At 41.4% G+C, this 19,440-nt stretch overlaps 2 protein-coding genes and 1 long non-coding RNA gene across 6 annotated transcripts; 1 reads left to right on the forward strand and 2 right to left on the reverse strand.

Moving 5' to 3' along the window:
- Positions 1 to 9,037: 9,037 nt before the first annotated feature.
- Positions 9,038 to 9,501, reverse strand: LOC124860958. Its single transcript, XR_007036518.1, has 2 exons — positions 9,311 to 9,501; positions 9,038 to 9,177 (listed from the first exon to the last, which is right to left on the reverse strand). It is a non-coding gene; the product is annotated as an uncharacterized LOC124860958 (long non-coding RNA).
- A 3,480-nt stretch (positions 9,502 to 12,981) lies between these two features.
- On the forward strand, positions 12,982 to 18,497 carry LOC124860957 (polyadenylate-binding protein-interacting protein 2-like). Of its 4 annotated transcripts, none has more exons than XR_007036516.1 (5): positions 12,993 to 13,258; positions 13,344 to 13,601; positions 16,995 to 17,189; positions 17,281 to 17,858; positions 17,943 to 18,497. XR_007036516.1 is itself a non-coding variant. In XM_047354568.1 (4 exons), the coding sequence occupies exons 2-4, from the start codon at positions 13,467 to 13,469 to the stop codon at positions 17,344 to 17,346; spliced, it is 396 nt and encodes a 131-aa protein (XP_047210524.1). In that variant the 5' UTR covers positions 12,982 to 13,258; positions 13,463 to 13,466; the 3' UTR covers positions 17,347 to 18,497. The 4 variants fall into 4 exon arrangements, 2 of the variants coding, with proteins under 2 accessions (XP_047210524.1, XP_047210523.1); XR_007036517.1 differs by having other exon boundaries at positions 17,281 to 17,810; XM_047354568.1 differs by having other exon boundaries at positions 12,982 to 13,258; positions 13,463 to 13,601; positions 17,281 to 18,497.
- Positions 17,416 to 18,017, reverse strand: LOC124860955 (guanine nucleotide exchange factor subunit RIC1-like). The gene is made up of 2 exons (XM_047354566.1): positions 17,927 to 18,017; positions 17,416 to 17,866 (listed from the first exon to the last, which is right to left on the reverse strand). Exons 1-2 carry the CDS (start codon positions 18,015 to 18,017, stop codon positions 17,427 to 17,429), a joined length of 531 nt encoding a protein of 176 aa, XP_047210522.1. The 3' UTR covers positions 17,416 to 17,426.
- Positions 18,498 to 19,440: the final 943 nt, after the last annotated feature.

Genomic DNA, 19,440 nt, shown 5'->3' on the forward strand with positions numbered 1-19,440 from the left:
GAGACGGACTCTACAACCCACACAAGTGGCTCAGGTACTGCCTCTGTCAGGTTTAAACAACCTAAAATACTTATAACATCACAAAAAGAAGAGAGAGAGACAAATAATTAGTTTTTTACTCGCTGTGAGGAGAACGGACAGAGAGTACAAATCTCCTACCACTCTGAAAAACATCTGTCCGCACCTCTCTTTTTATTATCTTTCGGGGGTCCCTGATTACAAAGAACGTTGCTCTCTTAGTATGGGAAAAACAGCTGCATCATAAACAAGTCATAAACACCATTATCTTGTAACAACACATTTCCACAGTCTCTCCATCATCTTAAGATCAGTGTGTTGTCTGTTCAGTACAATCAGCCTTCATCTTTTATGACCTCCTCAACTGCGACCGCTTCCTCCTCAGCTCCATTTATGATCTTTGCCTGCAAACAAACTCATCACATCCTTTACTCACACAAACATCATGAAAGGTTATAAAAATCAAATAATCAAGTTAAGGATAGGACAAAATATAAGATAAATCTATATTAAATTATTCCAACATTTCCCCCCTGTTTATCTTATATCTGCTCATATTCTCATATCACATAAACAGCCACTTCTGTCAGATTTTTAACTGTAAGAATATTTTCATGAGTACAAAGACAATTATACTCAGAGGTACTTACTGACATTTAAATCACAGAATCATATAGAAATGGATCTGAGTACAGGTCAGAAAAGTGGTCAGTCTCATCCTCATCATCTTCATCATCCTGATGTTTAAATAACGCATAGAGTTGGATAACTCTGTCTTCCAGGAGAAATAGCTGTGGTGATGAGACGGTTAAGAAGAGAACGAAGGCAGGTAATACAACAACATCCACACAATGTCAAAATTTCAGCAAACACTGCAAAGGAAATTATTACTGATGATACTAAAATGTTATACTTCCCATACACATCCAGCCAGGAGTCCCACATCGAGGTATCTACTCCAGAATGCTCCTTCATTTTACCATTTAGAGATCTCAAACCTTCTATGGCTTTAGTGAGGCTGCCATCAGCCAGCAGCAGTGTTGTTAGGTATGAATGTGCAACATTTTTCTCCAAAAATGGCACAAACTTCTCCTTTTTCAGCTAACAACATGTCCAAAGCAATTCTATTCTGGAATGACATCAGGGAAGTTGAAGCCAATTGATCATGGACAGTTTCAAACCCGCTTTGTGTCCAATTTCCTAGTTTTTGTACATTGTAGTGAATATAGTGAATCCTGTCTACGTTTCTGTTCAACGTACATCACCAACAGATACTTGATTCAAATCTTGCAGCTACTTGATCAGTTAATCTTCATCTATAGCATCTATGTATGTAGAGTCTCCCTCAGTCTGCCAAGCTGCTGCTCTGCACTTCCTATCACGCCATCATGTGGATTTAACACTAAATAGTCCATCTGTTACTTCATCTACTAACATAGGATATAACCATAAAGTAATTAAGCACAGAGTCCTGTTACCTTTGAAGGTGATCAATCAAACAACCACCACCAAATATCTCCTCTAGAGACTAGTTTGAAACACTTATTTACTTTTACAATTGTAATACATCATACTGCAATGAGATTTCCCAATTTATTACCTCTCTCTGTCATATTTATACATGTATAGTGTCCAGTGGTGACTCGCTTATGGAAAACTGATTTATCCTTATCTGCTCTAATTACAGGAAAAACAGAATCCCAGTGTTGACACATTTCATTAGGATTAGTTTGATTCATTACTTCCATCACACAGAGTTGTGGTATCACAGCTGGAATTATTTATAATAAAAGCCTTGAACCCAAACACACAACACAATCTCTTTTAGTCATGTTAGCCGCTTGTTCTACCATCAATAATCAGTTATTATTTGTTCCTGATACTCCAGTAATAACCTGGAACTTAGTCATTTATGGTTAACTTTCCTAACATAATTTTCACTCTCTTCGCTTTGTTACCTGGATTACATTATCAGCTTTATGGAACTTAAACAACTTCTTTTAATAACTAGCATAATCAGTGGTGCACCACTCTGGTGTCCAATTATTTCCTTCATCAGCTACCATCATGGACCATGAGGTGTCTCTTCTATCATTAGTTAAGTACCATTTATAACTTCTATAATCCTGTCCTTTCCTTCCTCATTTAGTCAAACTAATGAGTGGATCAGCACCACAGCTTTGGTTTTAGATTTCATGCACACTTGAATACCATAAGTATAAGAAGTTTGTTTAGTACACATAGTTAGGTTATCTTACCTACCTTGATTTAGCGCTACTTGTTTCATATAACTCATAACAGATGTTGTTATATTCTAATTTATCTTGACTGGTTCCCAGAAATACCAGAAAAATAAAAATCAATATAAGAAAAAAATATATAACCACCCAGCATCGGAAAGCATTGTTCATCCATCTAGAAATCATTTTGGCTGAAATTTTGACTCCTCTAAGTGGTTCCAGTGTCTTAATTGTCTTCACTGACTTTCGGGTCTCTCCAGCCTCTAAATGTCTGGGTCCATCCTATTATCAGTCTATAAATCACTTCCCCTGATGGAGCTTTCAACCAAAATGACCTTTTTACAATGTGTAAGGTGAATCCAGGTTGATCTCTCAGTTATTTTACTGCCCTTGCAGTGGTTAATAATAACTAATATGGATCCTCTCACTTAGGTGAAATACCAATGCTTCTTCTTTACACTCCTTATTAACACCCAGTCTCCTGGTTTCACTAGTTGGTTTTCCTGCTGGGAAATAGAACATTCCTCATTAGTTTAAATTTATTTCTGTTGGTTTCTAACATACTCCTCATATAATCAACTAGGTTAGTTTCTTCATCTAACTCCCACTGATTTTTAAACTGTAGTAATCTGTATGGTCTTCCAAATAACGTTTCATAGGGTGTTAACCCTGAGGTTCTTGTAATGTTTAGTTGGAAATAGTTCTATCCGTTTAGAAAATGCCTCTATAATGACTAAACAGAACTTTGTTCCTTCACTGTGATTTAACTCAATAAAATCCATATGAATTGTTTGAAAAGAGTATCTTGGTTTTGGAAATTTTCCCCTTCGTTGTCTTAAATTCCCTTGTGGATTATGTTTTACACATGCTAAACATGTTTTACAAACTTTTTTTAATAAGAATTTAGAATTAAATCCATATGTTATATAATATTAATATATCTGTCCTACTATTCCCCCCTGTTGAGACATTGTGAAACACGATGGCTCAATATTGCCACCCATTTATATAGGTTCTTTGGTAGGACAGGTTTATTATCTGGTCAAATATAGTTTTCATTTTTTAATGCAGCTCCATGTTTTTTCCACATTTCTATCTCCTGTTGTGGGCTTTGTGGTTGCATTTCTTTTAACACTATATATTTTTGTCACCAATGTCCTGTTTGTATCTTCCCTCTCTCATCTTTTTTGGGGAAATCATTCACATAAACTATTTCGTGATCCTGCAAATCACTTCTAGTTTTTTGCTTCTTTTTCTGCTAATTCTTGACAATCATGTTAATTTCATCTTCAGCTTCTACACTCCATCTTAATTCAGACGTCATTTTCAGCTCTTCCTCATACATTAGTTTGTTTAATGGAGCTACTATTTCTGCATAGTTTGGCACCCAGTTTCTACAATAATTAGTTAGTCCAAGGAAGGACATCATTTACTTTTTTGTTACTGGTTTTGGAACTTGTAATATTTCAGTCTTTCTTTCTTCTACAATTGTGTGTCCCCCTGCGCTAAGATTGTGTCCTAGGTATTTAACCTCATTTTTACACAACTGAAGTTTCTTTTTACTAACTTTGTGTCCCTCTTCTGCTAAATATTTTAATAATGCTATTGTGTCATTTTTACAGGTTTCCTCATCAGGAGAGGCTAATAGCACATCATCAACTTATAGTAAAACCTGACTACCTCCTGGAGGGTCAAACTTGGCCATACTTGCACTCATTACCTGAGAGTATATAGTTGGACTTTCACAGTAGCCTTGAGGTAGTCTGGTATAAGTATATCTTTGTCCCTCAAAAGTAAATGCAAACCAGAACTGACTATTTTCATCTATAGGTTCAGAGAAAAATGCATTACTTATATCAACTTCAGTAAATATTCTAGCATCTGGTTTTAGGGAATTTAATAATGTATAAGGATCAGGAACACACGGTGCTCTCTGAACAACTGCATTATTAACTGCCTGTAAGTCTTGTACCATGCGCCATCCTGTTGATGGAGCTTGTTTTTTAACTGGAAAAATGAAGGTGTTACATGGTGAATCCTCGCATTTTATTATCACCCCTGCAGTTATTAAATCCTTTATTACTGGTTTTATTCCTTCACGAGCATCATATTTCAAAGGGTACTGTTTTACACTGGGCCTGTATTCTGTTTTTGCTCTAATCTGAACAGGTAACGCTCCTTTTATTAAACCCACATCAGTAGGGTCTTTTGACCATAACTTATCAGCGACTTCAGTGAAGAACTGTTCCTCCTGTTCAGTAAGGAATATTTCTCATTGATGCTTTGTATGCAAATATATCCCTTCCTGCACTGTCATTGTCCAGAATAATGGCTTCCTAGTTAATCCAGTGGATGAACTGGTTTCTGTATTCATTGATGTTGCAAACCAGTCTGTGGCATCTTTTCCCCTCTGCACTATTCTACTCATATCCTGCCACTTGAGTTCTTTATCCTTGAATAAAGATATGTGTGGAGGTGTCCACATTTTGCAGAGCTTCTTAGTGTCTTCCTCTAACACTACTTCAGCAACTGACGTACTCTTCCCATCTGTATAAACATAAGTTACCATGACTTTGGTAGGGGTTACTTTAGTTAATGCTTCTTCATAAGTTTTATCTGGTCCAGGAGTATTTTTATACCACATGGTAATATGTAGATCATCTGGTGTCATCTGATCTTGTAGTTGAGTTATGACATTTCTTCCTTCTGTTAATAAAGCTGTCCCTATGTCTAGGGGTGGCTTATTCAGAACATCCAGTGAATAGTGGTAATAAGGTGGTCCCACTCCTTTTAACATGAAATAATCTCCTTGGCTGAGTTCTGCTTTTCTCTTTACTACAGTATGTCCTTCTGAGGTCTTAATTAATGCTAACCCCAGATGTAATAATCCATCTCGTCCCAATAGATTCACCGGACACTCAGGGAACATTAGAATAGATAGCTGACATGACTGTCCATTGGGATCTCTTATCCAAACTGGTTCAGACTCACAGACTTGTGTCAATTTCCCACTAGCTGACCTTACTGTTATTTGCTGATCACTAAGTCTGGAATTTGGGATTGTTTCTCTACAGGTGGTCCTGCATGCTCCGGTATCACAAAGAAAAGTAATTTATTTTCCATTCAACAGTAAGGTAACTTCAGGTTTTATGCCATCTAGGGAGAGAAGGTCCTGCCCCTGTGTTTCTGGTTTTTTGTTTTTATCGGTGTCTGAGATACTTGGAACAATTTCACTTGTTATCTGTCCTAGTCATGCTGAATCATTATTTCTCCTCTCAGGACAGTCTCTGATCAGATGTACTGATAGCACCTCGATGTGGGACTCCTGGCTGGATGTGTATGGGAAGTATAACATTTTAGTATCATCAGTAATAATTTCCTTTGCAGTGTTTGCTGAAATTTTGACATTGTGTGGATGTTGTTGTATTACCTGCCTTCGTTCTCTTCTTAACCGTCTCATCACCACAGCTATTTCTCCTGGAAGACAGAGTTATCCAACTCTATGCGTTATTTAAACATCAGGATGATGAAGATGATGAGGATGAGACTGACCACTTTTCTGACCTGTACTCAGATCCATTTCTATATGATTCTGTGATTTAAATGTCAGTAAGTACCTCTGAGTATAATTGTCTTTGTACTCATGAAAATATTCTTACAGTTAAAAATCTGACAGAAGTGGCTGTTTATGTGATATGAGAATATGAGCAGATATAAGATAAACAGGGGGGAAATGTTGGAATAATTTAATATAGATTTATCTTATATTTTGTCCTATCCTTAACTTGATTATTTGATTTTTATAACCTTTCATGATGTTTGTGTGAGTAAAGGATGTGATGAGTTTGTTTGCAGGCAAAGATCATAAATGGAGCTGAGGAGGAAGCGGTCGCAGTTGAGGAGGTCATAAAAGATGAAGGCTGATTGTACTGAACAGACAACACACTGATCTTAAGATGATGGAGAGACTGTGGAAATGTGTTGTTACAAGATAATGGTGTTTATGACTTGTTTATGATGCAGCTGTTTTTCCCATACTAAGAGAGCAACGTTCTTTGTAATCAGGGACCCCCGAAAGATAATAAAAAGAGAGGTGCGGACAGATGTTTTTCAGAGTGGTAGGAGATTTGTACTCTCTGTCCGTTCTCCTCACAGCGAGTAAAAAACTAATTATTTGTCTCTCTCTCTTCTTTTTGTGATGTTATAAGTATTTTAGGTTGTTTAAACCTGACAGAGGCAGTACCTGAGCCACTTGTGTGGGTTGTAGAGTCCGTCTCATGCTACCACGAGTGTGAAAGCACCACCAACATTCAAAAGTGACCAAAACATCAGCCAGAAAGCATCGGTACTGAGAAGTGGTCTGTGGTCCTCACCTGCAGAACCACTCCTTTATTGAGTGTCTTGCTAATCACCAAAGATTTCCCCCTGTTGTCTTTTTCATTTGAACAACAAGATGTGAAATTGATTGTTAATCAGTGTTGCTTCCTAAGTGGACAGTTTGATTTCACTGAAGTTAGATTTACTTGGAGTTATATTGTGTTGTTTAAGTCTTCCCTTTATTTTTTTTCAGCAGTGTATATATATCTACAGGGGTTGGACAATGAAACTGAAACACCTGGCTTTAGACCACAATAATTTATTAGTATGGTGTAGGGCCTCCTTTTGCAGCCAATACAGCATCAATTCATCTTGGGAATGACATATACAAGTCCTGCACAGTGGTCAGAGGGATTTTAAGCCATTCTTCTTGCAGGATAGTGGCCAGGTCACTACGTGATACTGGTGGAAGAAAACGTTTCCTGACTCGCTCCTCCAAAACACCCCAAAGTGGCTCAATAATATTTAGATCTGGTGACTGTGCAGGCCATGGGAGATGTTCAACTTCACTTTCATGTTCATCAAACCAATCTTTCACCAGTCTTGCTGTGTGTATTGGTGCATTGTCATCCTGATACACGGCACCGCCTTCAGGATACAATGTTTGAACCATTGGATGCACATGGTCCTCAAGAATGGTTCGGTAGTCCTTGGCAGTGACGCGCCCATCTAGCACAAGTATTGGGCCAAGGGAATGCCATGATATGGCAGCCCAAACCATCACTGATCCACCCCCATGCTTCACTCTGGGCATGCAACAGTCTGGGTGGTACGCTTCTTTGGGGCTTCTCCACACCGTAACTCTCCCGGATGTGGGGAAAACAGTAAAGGTGGACTCATCAGAGAACAATACATGTTTCACATTGTTCACAGCCCAAGATTTGCGCTCCTTGCCCCATTGAAACCAACGTTTGGCATTGGCATGAGTGACCAAAGGTTTGGCTATAGCAGCCTGGCCGTGTATATTGACCCTGTGGAGCTCCTGATGGACAGTTCTGGTGGAAACAGGAGAGTTGAGGTGCACATTTAATTCTGCCGTGATTTGGGCAGCCGTGGTTTTATGTTTTTTGGATACAATCCGGGTTAGCACCCGAACATCCCTTTCAGACAGCTTCCTCTTGCGTCCACAGTTAATCCTGTTGGATGTGGTTCGTCCTTCTTGGTGGTATGCTGACATTACCCTGGATACCGTGGCTCTTGATACATCACAAAGACTTGCTGTCTTGGTCACAGATGCGCCAGCAAGACGTGCACCAACAATTTGTCCTCTTTTGAACTCTGGTATGTCACCCATAATGTTGTGTGCATTTCAATATTTTGAGCGAAACTGTGCTCTTACCCTGCTAATTGAACCTTCACACTCTGCTCTTACTGGTGCAATGTGCAATCAATGAAGACTGGCTACCAGGCTGGTCCAATTTAGCCATGAAACCTCCCACACTAAAATGACTGGTGGTTCAGTTTCATTGTCCAACCCTTGTATATATATATATATATATATGTATATATAGCCCTTTAAACTTGATGGACGATACCGTGGACAGCAGAAAGAGGAATCACAAACATCTGCAGACCACCTGTGTGATGCTTCGCTCACCATCCAGAAAGACAAACCACAGGTCTCAGTTGCAGCATCCATCCAAGTCTCTGACCTTGTGAAATATTTAGCCACATCGTCAGAGACTTTCTGTTCTGCCTCTTTATTCTGTTGAAGAGGTTTTTCCAGGAATCAGTCATTCAGGTTGATCCTGCTGTCTCCATTGTAAATATTTGTACATAGTTTTATTTTATGCCTTTTGTCTTATAATCTTGATCTGTTTGAATGTTGTTTCTTTCCACATTCTGTTTAAAATGTTATTTGTAATTTTCAAAATAAACTGTGTTTAGAAATTTAAATGAAGTTGATGTATTGTTAGATCAAATGGAAATAAAATACATTGGTGACAAAAACAATATTGAAATTCATTAGAACAGCTTAAAACTTTAAGAAACAATCTGAACAAAACTTTATATTATTTCTTATATAGCACCTTATTTCAGTACCATTCTTTCTAAGATGGAAAACAGTCTGTCCATTCTCTGTAGCCTCATGTCCTCCCTGATCAACTCCATCATCTCTGTCCCTCTTTCTTTTCTGACCCCTTCCTGCTGGCTCTCTGTCTTCCTTCTCCATCTGGTTGCCCACCGCTCCGCTTGGCCCTGGAGTGTCCTCAGGGATGGAGGCAATCAGGACAGGAGGTGTTGTGGAAGACCTCTGTCCCAACATCTCATCCATAAGGACAAACCAGGTCCAAGTAGCAGCAGTGGGCTTTTCACTGACTTCCTCTCCTGACCCTGGATACTTACAATCCTAAAGTTAGATGGAATAAAAGAAGAGTTGACTAAACAGAGAAACCAACAAGACTTTTAGAAATATTTTTTATTTGTGTGTGACATGAGAACTTCTGAACAAACTTTATATTTCTTTTTCATATTGTCCCACTTTTTTTTGTCCTGCAAGGGGCTGACCTTCACCTGTTGGTCCATCTTCTCCAGAATTGTCCTAAACAAGCAAAAAGAAAGAGGGAAAACCAAAAGAAGTATGTTAATCAATGGATGGATATTTATGAAAGTTAGAAAGATAGAAGTTATTGAAACTGGACAGAAACTGACTGTAAAGAATGTTGTTATTGTACCTCCAAGCCACGATGGCTGAGTTTTTAGCTCCAGTAAAAAGGTGGTGGTTCTCAGCCCTGAGCTTCATTAACTGGGCCGTCTGCTGCTTTGTACCTAAACAATAAAAACAACAAGAAAAACCATCTTACTTAATATCAGTGTAAAACAAGTCTTTTTTTATTTTACATTTGTCTTAATTTACAGAACATATTAAAATATTTCTACTCAAATGTCTAAAACAAGCTCTTTCAAACTTTTCACTTCTTTACTGAGATTTGCTTGCATTTGAAAGTGTATTTCTCTTCCGAACATGTCGGAGCACGTTTGAAATTAAGCGATGTCTTGATAAATCAAGCAGATTTTTTACGTCTACATAGTTATATTCCCGCACTAAAAACATTGTAAAAGTTCATTTGTGTCACAGAAAGTGTAATTTTTCACAGTTTACTCACAGCTTTTGCCACTGTGGTCCACCATGGCTGCCCTGTTTGACCAAAACGCTTCGACCCGCAATGAATCATGGGAAAAGATGGACCGCAAAGGATACTCACAACGCATCCTTCAAATCGGGCAAAAGAAGGACACATTTGTCGGCAGCATCTGACAGACCTTCTTCACCGTAATCTGTGATGTAATCAGCCCACAAGTACAGACTTGGAAGGATCCAGCCCCTGAATTGGGACACACCCTCGGCCTGCACATGGATCCTCCTCCTTCCTGTTATTGACCAATAGGAGAGGAGCTGGAGAGAAGAAGGCAGCCCTCTTCATTTGCATAATGAAGCAGAAATGCATACGGTAAAGAAAAAAGAGAGACGAGGAAATGTCAAAAGAACAAAGGCATGTGTAAGGAAAAGGAAAAACAAAATATATATATTTCTGCTTTTATTTTTAATTTTGTCAGGATCGGTCCTCCATAACACTCAGCTTCCAATCACATATAGTTCATACAATTCCTGCAACACACTGATTAGAATTATTTCCTTAATTGTTCAGTACTCTATGTGCAGTCTGGTTTTTAGTGGTCCCTGATCTGATCTTGGAGTTGATTTTTGATGTTGATGAATCTCATAGCAGATTGGCCAGCTGCTTAGGTTCCTGGAAAGGATCTATGGACCTGAACACTTCGAACCACAGGACCCCAGATAAGGAATAACCAATTCACTTTATTCTAAACTGATACCTAAATCATTGGAGGACCTTTTGTTTTACACCAAACATTTCACACATTGATAATATACAAAGGACATTACACTGCAAACAATTCCAGATTTGTGTTTTGTTTTGAAAGAGCTCTTCATTTGTTGTAACTTGTACTGTTTTATTGTGCTATTGTTAAATTGTATTAAATCTGCCAACTGTTTAAATTTCACAATTTCCCTCGTTTATACAACTCCTCTAGAACCTAGGAAATACATGTAGTCTTCGCTGTTGCAAGCAAGGGCTACACAGGTAATATTGGACTTATTTCTAAACTACATACTTGAAATTCTCCTGTTTCTAACAACCCATCTGAAACGTTTTGCTTCTTTTGTTTCTTCTTCCCAGCATGGATTTAAGATGTCACATGTTGGACGAGCCAGGTTATTACCTTGTAAATTTAACCAGTAATTTATTGCTAATTGTGTTCGCCTCAGATCTAACGGCGTTTCTAATGGCCAAATATTATTAGTAGTTGAAAATTTGGACTAAAGCTGTTTTTACACCAATGACCAGAGATTTTTAGATTTCTTAGAAGGATTGTATTACAACTATTTCATACCAGTGAAAGCCAAACATTATTAGTATTAAAAGGTTTGGACCTACCAGTGACCCAGCTTCTCTACTTGAATGATGGGACCACAGCTGCCTCCTACCAGCGACCTCAAGGATTAATATCATTTTTCTTCTAGCACCGGATGAATTCCTACCACAGAGGACTTAATGAGCTAATTACCTCTATTAGAAAGATTGGATCAGAACCAGCTCTTACCAGTAAACTCCCAAGGATTATTAATGTCATTTAATTGGTTTTTCTGTGTTTGATTTTCTGTATCATTGTAATGTTTTTCCTCATGTGCAGCACTTTGAGTTCCTTGTTGCTGAAAAGCGCTACATAAACAAACTTGACTTGACTTCTACCATTTCTACCCCCAGAGCTGCTGTTGGGGAAAGTCTTAATGCTTGATGTTCAATAATGTCTCATTTTCCAGATGTTTTTTTGCTGCTGAACCATAAATTATTCTTCCTTAATCCATATTTGATCTGATCTATGTGAAACCAGTTTAATTGCTCCCCAGTCAATGCCAGCCAAACACTTCATAATATTTCAGATTTTCTTACCTTTTCCATGGTCTTCTACATATCTACTTGACAATTCTTGACCAATTCTGAATTGTATAGTTCTGTGTGATCCCTGCTGACTTCTTCCCTCCACCGCCATCTACTTTTCCTTTAACGTGGGAGAAACTCAGTCATGCTGTCAACCTGAGGATTTTGAAGTTTTGCCATTTACTAAATTTACATATTTGAACTGGGAGATGTCGCCGGTGAACTTGCCATTCCGCTCTAGGTTTATCTAATTAATATTTTAGCAATCCTATTCCAGTGGTGTTTCAGTGGTAATAAACTGGTTTTACTCCATGTTTACCAGTCTCTACTCTCCGGATCCAGAACTGCTTTGGTTTCATCTTGGAAACAGGAGTTTTCAGCCATGGAAAAATCACTCCGCAACATCATCTTCCTTCTGTTTAATTATCAAAAACATCTTCAATCTGTCCCTCCGCTCTGGGTCAAGCAGCCGCTCCATCACTTTGATATAGAGAAACAGTACCATGGTGACAGCCAAAAGTGCCACAATTCAATACATTAAAAAGTCCAGAATTAATAATAAAATGTGCAACATAACTGCAGCTGTATGCATCAAATAAATCCATCATTATCTTAAATAACAATGTAGAAACCATTCTTTATTTAAATTGTTACTAATTATTTTAACAATTACAAATGAAAATCACTCAGCAAAACTAATATTATAGAGAAAGTGATTGGTCAGCAGCTGAGTAGCTATGCAGGTTAACCAATCAGATGTTAGGGTTCATTAATTGACATTAGGCAGCAGTTTAAATTATTGTATAATGTAGTTTAGCTTCCCAATTTAATGACTTCCTATAGTAATAAATTGAGAGATTTAAAGTATACTGAAAAAAGTTTTTATTTGATATATATTTGCAATTCTTTTTCAAATGAAACATGACAATGTATTAAATTACCTTAATTTGGGGATTTGTGTCACTTTTAGTCTACTAAAGAAGTAATGCTATCTAGAACCTGTTCTAAGAAGGACAAATCCAAAGATTGGAGCAGATAGGAAGAGGAAGAGGAGAGTCAGTGAGAACGTGGAAGGAATAAGAAGGCAGCATCAACCTTTAAATGATAAATATGAAGTCATCTTCTACTAGATCAAGCATTCCCTTGGTGGGGGCCCATAGAAGAGCACCCTGCCCCGGCCCCAGGCACGGCTGTCAGCTGGCCTGTCCCAACCGTTAGAAATGGGGAGCAGTCCAAGCCCACCCGCCGCGCCGCTTGCCTCTCTGGCGGTGAAATAGTGCGCAACCGCAATGTGGGCCTATTTCTTGCGTGTGACGTTTACAGAAGCCCGTTGGGTGTTTGGATCTAATTTAGGGACTCATTCATCCCACAGGGTCCATCCTCAGTTCACACCGAAGGAACCACAGAAACCTTTAAGCCATCACGCAGGTTTTTAAATGGTCGATTCAATTTTAATTTTTTCCGTACCGCGTTTGTCTGTCATAAACTCGACGTTCTGTATCCTGACAGAATATCTGGGCCGTGAAGGCAGCATGTCCCTTCAGCCAATCATGATGCAGCTGATGTAAACAAACAGCAACTGAGCAGCCATTTCGGCTCTGAAGGAGTTATTTTGCCCTTTGACCGTTGGAGAGTTTTACTGTCGAATAAATCAGCCCAGTGAGTGTTTAAATGTATTATTATTATTATTATTAGGATTATTGAGTGTTCTGACCCGGTTCTGGTTCTGTGTGCGTGTTCTCAGGCTGTCCCTGTGTGTGTTGGCTGCTTCTGTTGGGTCTCAGTGAGTCAGCGGCCTTCACAGACAGCCTGGCCGCTCAGAGCTGACTGATTAACGGTCACCTACCTCACTCCGCCCCGCAGAGACATGAAGGACCCGACCATCGCGACCACATCCACCTCTGGTACCGGAGAGGTGGTCCTCAGCAGTCAGTTCGGTTCCGAGGAGGACCCGTTTGCAGAATACATGTGGATGGAGAACGAGGAGGAGTTCAACAGGCAGGTGAGCAGCTGAGAACCAGTGTTTCCAACCCACTATGCTGGTTCCGTCCTGATACGGTCAGCTGATTAAGGTTCTGAAGGGATTTGGGAGCACCAGCAAAAATTCAGAGACCTAGTTAAGCTCACAGTAACCTGGGATCTGATCCAGAACCATTCAGTCCAGAACCGTCTACAGTGTCCCTTTGGAAAGTTCCCTAACTAATTTGCCTAAAATGTTCCAGACGTTTGATGACTGCAAAAGTTCTGGATCTGGTTTTTACCAGGGTCCAGTTAGAACCTCCTACTGACCAGGAATTCTTGCTTGTTGTATTGTTTTTATTTTACGGTATTTCAGTTGAGTTTCTAAACTAAGAATCCAAAACAACTTTACCAGAGGTCCAGTTCATGTCCAGAACCTACTAAAATCCAAACATTACAGTTGGGTTCTGCTGAATATAAAGTTAGGGATTGAACTGATATCTATATCTGATATTAATACCGGTGTTACAGCTAAGAACCGATATTATATTTCTCTGCTCTTTAGACAAACATGACCTAACCTTGCTTCAGGTAAACTTCCCACAATCCTGTGCTGCGTCACTGTCACATGACCAAACAAATAGCACATGACCTGGGGGTTCCTTGATGTGAATGCTTTGGATAAATCAGAATCAGAATCAGAATCAGAAAAGCTTTATTGCCAAGTACGTTTTTGGACATACAAGGAATTTGTTTTGGCGTAGTCGGTGCAATACAATACAAATTAAACAGTATAAACATATCTACAATATAATATTAATATATGTGCACAGTTTTAAGTGAGTGAGAGTAAATATAGAGCAGTATAAGATGCAAGAGCAATACAACAGTGCAGTCGCAACATGTTGATCCCAACTCAGACCAGCAGATGGTGATCTGTGAGTATCTTCTGAGTGAAGGTTCAACAGGAAGCAGAACTTCTCATTAGGACCTGCAGCTCCTCTCAGAGCCCAGACTCTGCTGCTTAATGTGGAACGATGACTGAGGGCAAATTCCCATCTGGAAGCATTCAGTCGGCCCACATTGTTCCTGAACTCCTCCCGGCAGCGTGTGATCAGACCCGAAGAACTTCAGCTGGAACTCAGCTCGGAGGAGGCCCACTTTACCTGCTGATGGTTCAGGAAGAGGAAGAAACTGAGTGAGGCCTCATGTCGAAGCTACTGGCTGAAGGTGACTCACAGCTGCTGAACCCACCACCTGAAGATCTGAATAGATCTCTGGGTTCGTCCCAGTTACTGGTCCCCCTGGATAAAGATGGATAAAAAGGCTTAAAATAAGTTCCTCTTTGTGTTGCAGCAGCATAATGTCACACTGAACAATCCATCCATTTTGGACACCCGATTCTTCTGTGTCCAAAAGACGACGTCCATTTCGTTCAGTCAGTGGTGGGAAAAAAAATCAATGATAGGAAATTCTTGTTTTTAACAAGATCCCTAACTGAATCTTTGACCATCAGGGCACTCAGGTTCTGCAGCAGGACAATGATCCGAAGCTCACTGGCAAGCCCACATCTGATTGGCTTAAAAAAGCAAAATAAAGATTTTGCAGTGGCCTAATCAAATTCCAGATTTGTATCGGATGTAGATGCTGTAGCATGGCATTAAACAGGCCGTTCCTGCAGGAAATTAAATAAATCAGTTCAGCAAAGCAGAGTGGGTCAAAGTTCCTCCACAATGATGTTAGGGTCTCATTACCTGATGACAGCTGCTGCTGCACAAGGAGGAACGACCACTTATTGGGTACTCGTACTCGTACTCGTCGTCTTCCGCTTATCCGGGACCGGGTCGCGGGGCCAGCAGACTCAACAGAGACGCCCAGACGTCCCTCTCCCCAGACATCTCCTCCAGCTCCTCCAGGGGGAGCCCAAGGCGTTCCCAGGCCAGCCGAGAGACATAGTCCCTCCAGCGTGTCCTGGGCCTCCTCCCGGTGGGACGTGCCTGGAACACCTCCAGAGGAAGGCGTCCAGGAGGCATCCGGTATAGATGCCCGAGCCACCTCAACTGGCTCCTCTCGATGTGGAGGAGCAGCGGCTCTACTCCGAGCCCCTCCCAGATGGCCGAGCTCCTCACCCTATCTCTAAGGGAGTGCCCGGCCACCCTACGGAGGAAACTCATTTCAGCCGCTTGTATCCGTGATCTCGTTCTTTCGGTCATGACCCAAAGTTCATGACCATAGGTGAGGATAGGAACGTAGACCGACCAGTAAATTGAGAGCTTTGCTTTTCGGCTCAGCTCTCTCTTCACCACAACGGACCGGCACAGCGCCCCCATTACTGCGGCAGCCGCACCGATCCGTCTGTCGATCTCCCGCTCCATTCTTCCCTCACTTGTGAACAAGACCCAAGTCCATAAAAGTTATGAACAGGACCGGTGACAAAGGGCAGCCCTGCCGGAGTCCAACATGCACCGGGAACAGGTCCGACTTAGTGCCGGCAATGCGGACCAAACTCCTGCTCCGCTTGTACAGAGACCAGATGGCCCCTAATAAAGGGCCCCCGATTCCATACTCCTGGAGCACCCCCCACAGGGCATCATGAGGGACACAGTCGAATGCCTTCTCCAGGTCCACAAAACACATGTGAACCGGTTGGACAAACTCCCATGAACCCTCGAGTACCCTGTAGAGGGTATAGAGCTGGTCCAGTGTTCCACGGCCGGGACGAAAACCACACTGTTCCTCCTGAAGCCGAGGTTCGACTATCGGCCGGACTCTCCTCTCCAATACCCTGGCGTAGGCCTTACCAGGGAGGCTGAGGAGTGTGATCCCCCTGTAGTTGGAACACACCCTCCGGTCACCCTTCTTATAAAGGGGGACCACCACCCCAGTCTGCCAGTCCAGAGGCACTGTCCCCGACCGCCACGCAATGTTGAAGAGGCGTGTCAACCATGACAGCCCTACAACATCCAGAGACTTGAGGTACTCAGGGCGGATCTCATCCACCCCCGAAGCCTTGCCACCACGGAGCTTTTTAACCACCTCGGTGACTTCAGCCTGGGTGATGAAAGAGTCCAACCCCGAGTCCCCAGCCTTTGTTTCCACCAGGGAATGCGTGATGGCAGGATTGAAGAGATCCTCGAAGTATTCCTTCCACCGCCACTATAAACGGTGTTGGCAAAGCACTGCTTCCCCTTCCTGAGGCGCCGGACGGTTTGCCAGAATTTACTCCCTAAACTTATTGGGTTTAGGGAGTAAATACATTTTCTCAGTGAAGTAGGTTAAAGCTGAGCCGACCAGATGAATAGAGACCAGTCTCTAACTCTGATTCTGAAGCATTTATGTTGTCATTTTAGGCCCTTTGAGTTTAAAACCATTTTCCTTCGTTGTAGCTTCATCCCAGTCTCTCTCTCTGTGCTTCTGTATGTTTATGTGTCTGCAGGTGGAGGAGGAGTTGTGGGAGGAGGAGTTCATCGAGCACTGCTTCCAGGAGATGCTGGATGAGGAGGACCAGTGGGAATGGTTCATACCATCCAGAGACCTCCCGCCTGGGAGCGTGGGTCAGCTGCAGGAGCAGATCGGCCTCCTTGTTCTGGACCCAGACATGCACGCTGAGGCCTCTGACCTGGAAGTGGTCGTAAGATTACCCAATCAGGAGCCGGGAAACCTGTGATTCCTTTAGGGCTGCCTCCTGTTCCTGACTGCTTCTCCTCCTTTTCCTCCTACAGATGAGGAGCAGCCTGAACCCAAATGCCAAGGAGTTCACCCCAGGTATCCAGAAGCACAACCTGTGACCCAGCCCCTCTTGCCCAGTCTGCTGACATCATCAACTGGATGTCTGCTGTATTTTCAGCCGCCACTCGAACCTTCAGCCTCACGTGTTGCCAAAGTTCTGCTGTCGCCTCACATTTGTTCTGACAAAGTTTACGTCTGCTGCCTCACCTATGTGGACACCTGAGTGGACATCTAGGTGGACACCTGAGTGGACATCTAGGTGGACATCTGAGTGGACATCTAGGTGGACACCTGAGTGGACATCTAGGTGGACACCTGAGTGGACATCTAGGTGGACATCTGAGTGGACATCTAGGTGGACACCTGAGTGGACATCTAGGTGGACATCTGAGTGGACATCTAGGTGGACATCTGAGTGGACATCTAGGTGGACACCTGAGTGGACATCTAGGTGGACATCTGAGTGGACATCTAGGTGGACATCTGAGTGGACATCTAGGTGGACACCTGAGTGGACATCTAGGTGGACATCTGAGTGGACATCTAGGTGGACACCTGAGTGGACATCTAGGTGGACACCTGAGTGGACATCTGAGTGGACATCTAGGTGGACACCTGAGTGGACATCTAGGTGGACACCTGAGTGGACATCTAGGTGGACATTTGTCTGTCTGCTGTGTGTCTGAGGAAATCTTCTGAATGTAAACCAGCTTCTTCCTGTTTCTTTCATCTTCTTTGTAATTTCAGCTTTTTTTCTTCTGAACTCTTAGAATCCACCTATAGGTCTAAAACATCAGAACCTGAAGATCATCACAGCTTATCTTCTTCAGACCTGGTCTGATCGAGTCTCATTTGGTCCAAGTTCACTATGTTCTGGTCTGCCCCACTGTGATCCAGTCTGATCTGGTAACATGTGGTCTGACCTGGACAAATCCAATCTGATCGGAACCAGTCTGATCAGGTTTGAATTAGTCTGGTCTGATCAGACTCCGGTATGATCTGTTTGACCCGTCTGACCCGGTTCTGTCAGTGTGATGTTTTTTTTTTCTTGTTTTTTCCCAGAATCCTCAGTGTTTGTAATTGTCGCTCTGCTGCTTTATTTCCTGACGACTTTAAACTTTTTCTAAACGCACACAATGTACTGTAAAAAAAGATGTAAAAAAATCTATTTTTTCTTAAAGTAGTTCAAATAAATGTTTATTGAGAAAAAGCGTCTCAGCCTGGTTTTATCGGGGGGGGTTCATTCTCAGCTGTTTGGATTTGAACCATTTTAAGAACATGCTGTAGTTTCTATCAGAGCAGGTTGAACTTTGACTCCTCAGTGTTATGGGCCCAGTTTAATTTGGGTTTTACTGCAGCCAGAACCCAAAGGATCTTATGTTTTCTGCAGCTTCAGGTCACATTGTTGTAAAACTGTTCCAACATCACTTTGTATCTAAGAAAAAGGTCCAGCAAGCTGCAGGACTGTCTCCTCCTGAGGAGGGTGCTAAAGAATTATGTTACCACCAGTTCGGAGCTTGCGTCAACACTGGCAGCAGGTAGGTTTGAGAGTATAGGTGCAGTCATAACATGGAAATAAACTAGAAACTAAACTAAGTCCGATTCAAGGATTACATGACAAATATCTGCAACACGCTGCATGTCCAAGGCCACTGAGTGGGGTAGTTTGTCTAAACCGATAAAGACGCATCATATTAATATTCTTCAGTCGGTGTTCACCCAGTTGTTGCTCTGTAAAGCTGCTCATCATTGACCAACAAGGAGCTTAGACTGATTTTCTTAATCAGACATATTTAGTATTTGCTTTTCTAACCTTTAAAGTGGCATCTACCACCAGGTGAAAAGTTATTACCCCCAAAGGGGGGGCATTGTGTAGGATGGGGGTCATTAGGAATACAAAAGACATATGGGTCTGGACTACTGATGAGGCATTCAGGAACACAGTCCTCTGTATGAGAAAGCAGCTCTCTAGAGACTGTTTTTAGTTTTCAACTCTGCAGAAATGTTTATTTCAGGAAAAGCTAAAATACAGATGAAAATAGTTTGAATTCAAACTGTGGTTTAATCATTCAAACAGGCGCTTTTTCATCAGAGAAAACTAGTTTTTCTTTGTTTAATCTGATGTTAATGTTTTTTTCCCCAAGTTTCAGTTA

Source organism: Girardinichthys multiradiatus, chromosome 23 (genome assembly GCF_021462225.1).
Source record: "Girardinichthys multiradiatus isolate DD_20200921_A chromosome 23, DD_fGirMul_XY1, whole genome shotgun sequence".
NCBI classification, from domain to species: Eukaryota; Metazoa; Chordata; class Actinopteri; order Cyprinodontiformes; family Goodeidae; genus Girardinichthys; species Girardinichthys multiradiatus.

Bases quoted from the DNA above. Each gene is read 5' to 3' on its own strand.
- LOC124860957 (XM_047354568.1), top strand. From the start codon at position 13,467: ATGAAGGACCCGACCATCGCGACCACATCCACCTCTGGTACCGGAGAG. The intron at 13,602-16,994 runs GTGAGCAGCTGA...ATGTGTCTGCAG, and splicing joins AGGAGGAGTTCAACAGGCAG to GTGGAGGAGGAGTTGTGGGA. The intron at 17,190-17,280 runs GTAAGATTACCC...TTCCTCCTACAG, and splicing joins CCTCTGACCTGGAAGTGGTC to ATGAGGAGCAGCCTGAACCC.
- LOC124860955 (XM_047354566.1), bottom strand. From the start codon at position 18,017: ATGAAAGAAACAGGAAGAAGCTGGTTTACATTCAGAAGATTTCCTCAG. The intron at 17,867-17,926 runs GTGTCCACCTAG...ATGTCCACTCAG, and splicing joins CCACCTAGATGTCCACTCAG to GTGTCCACCTAGATGTCCAC.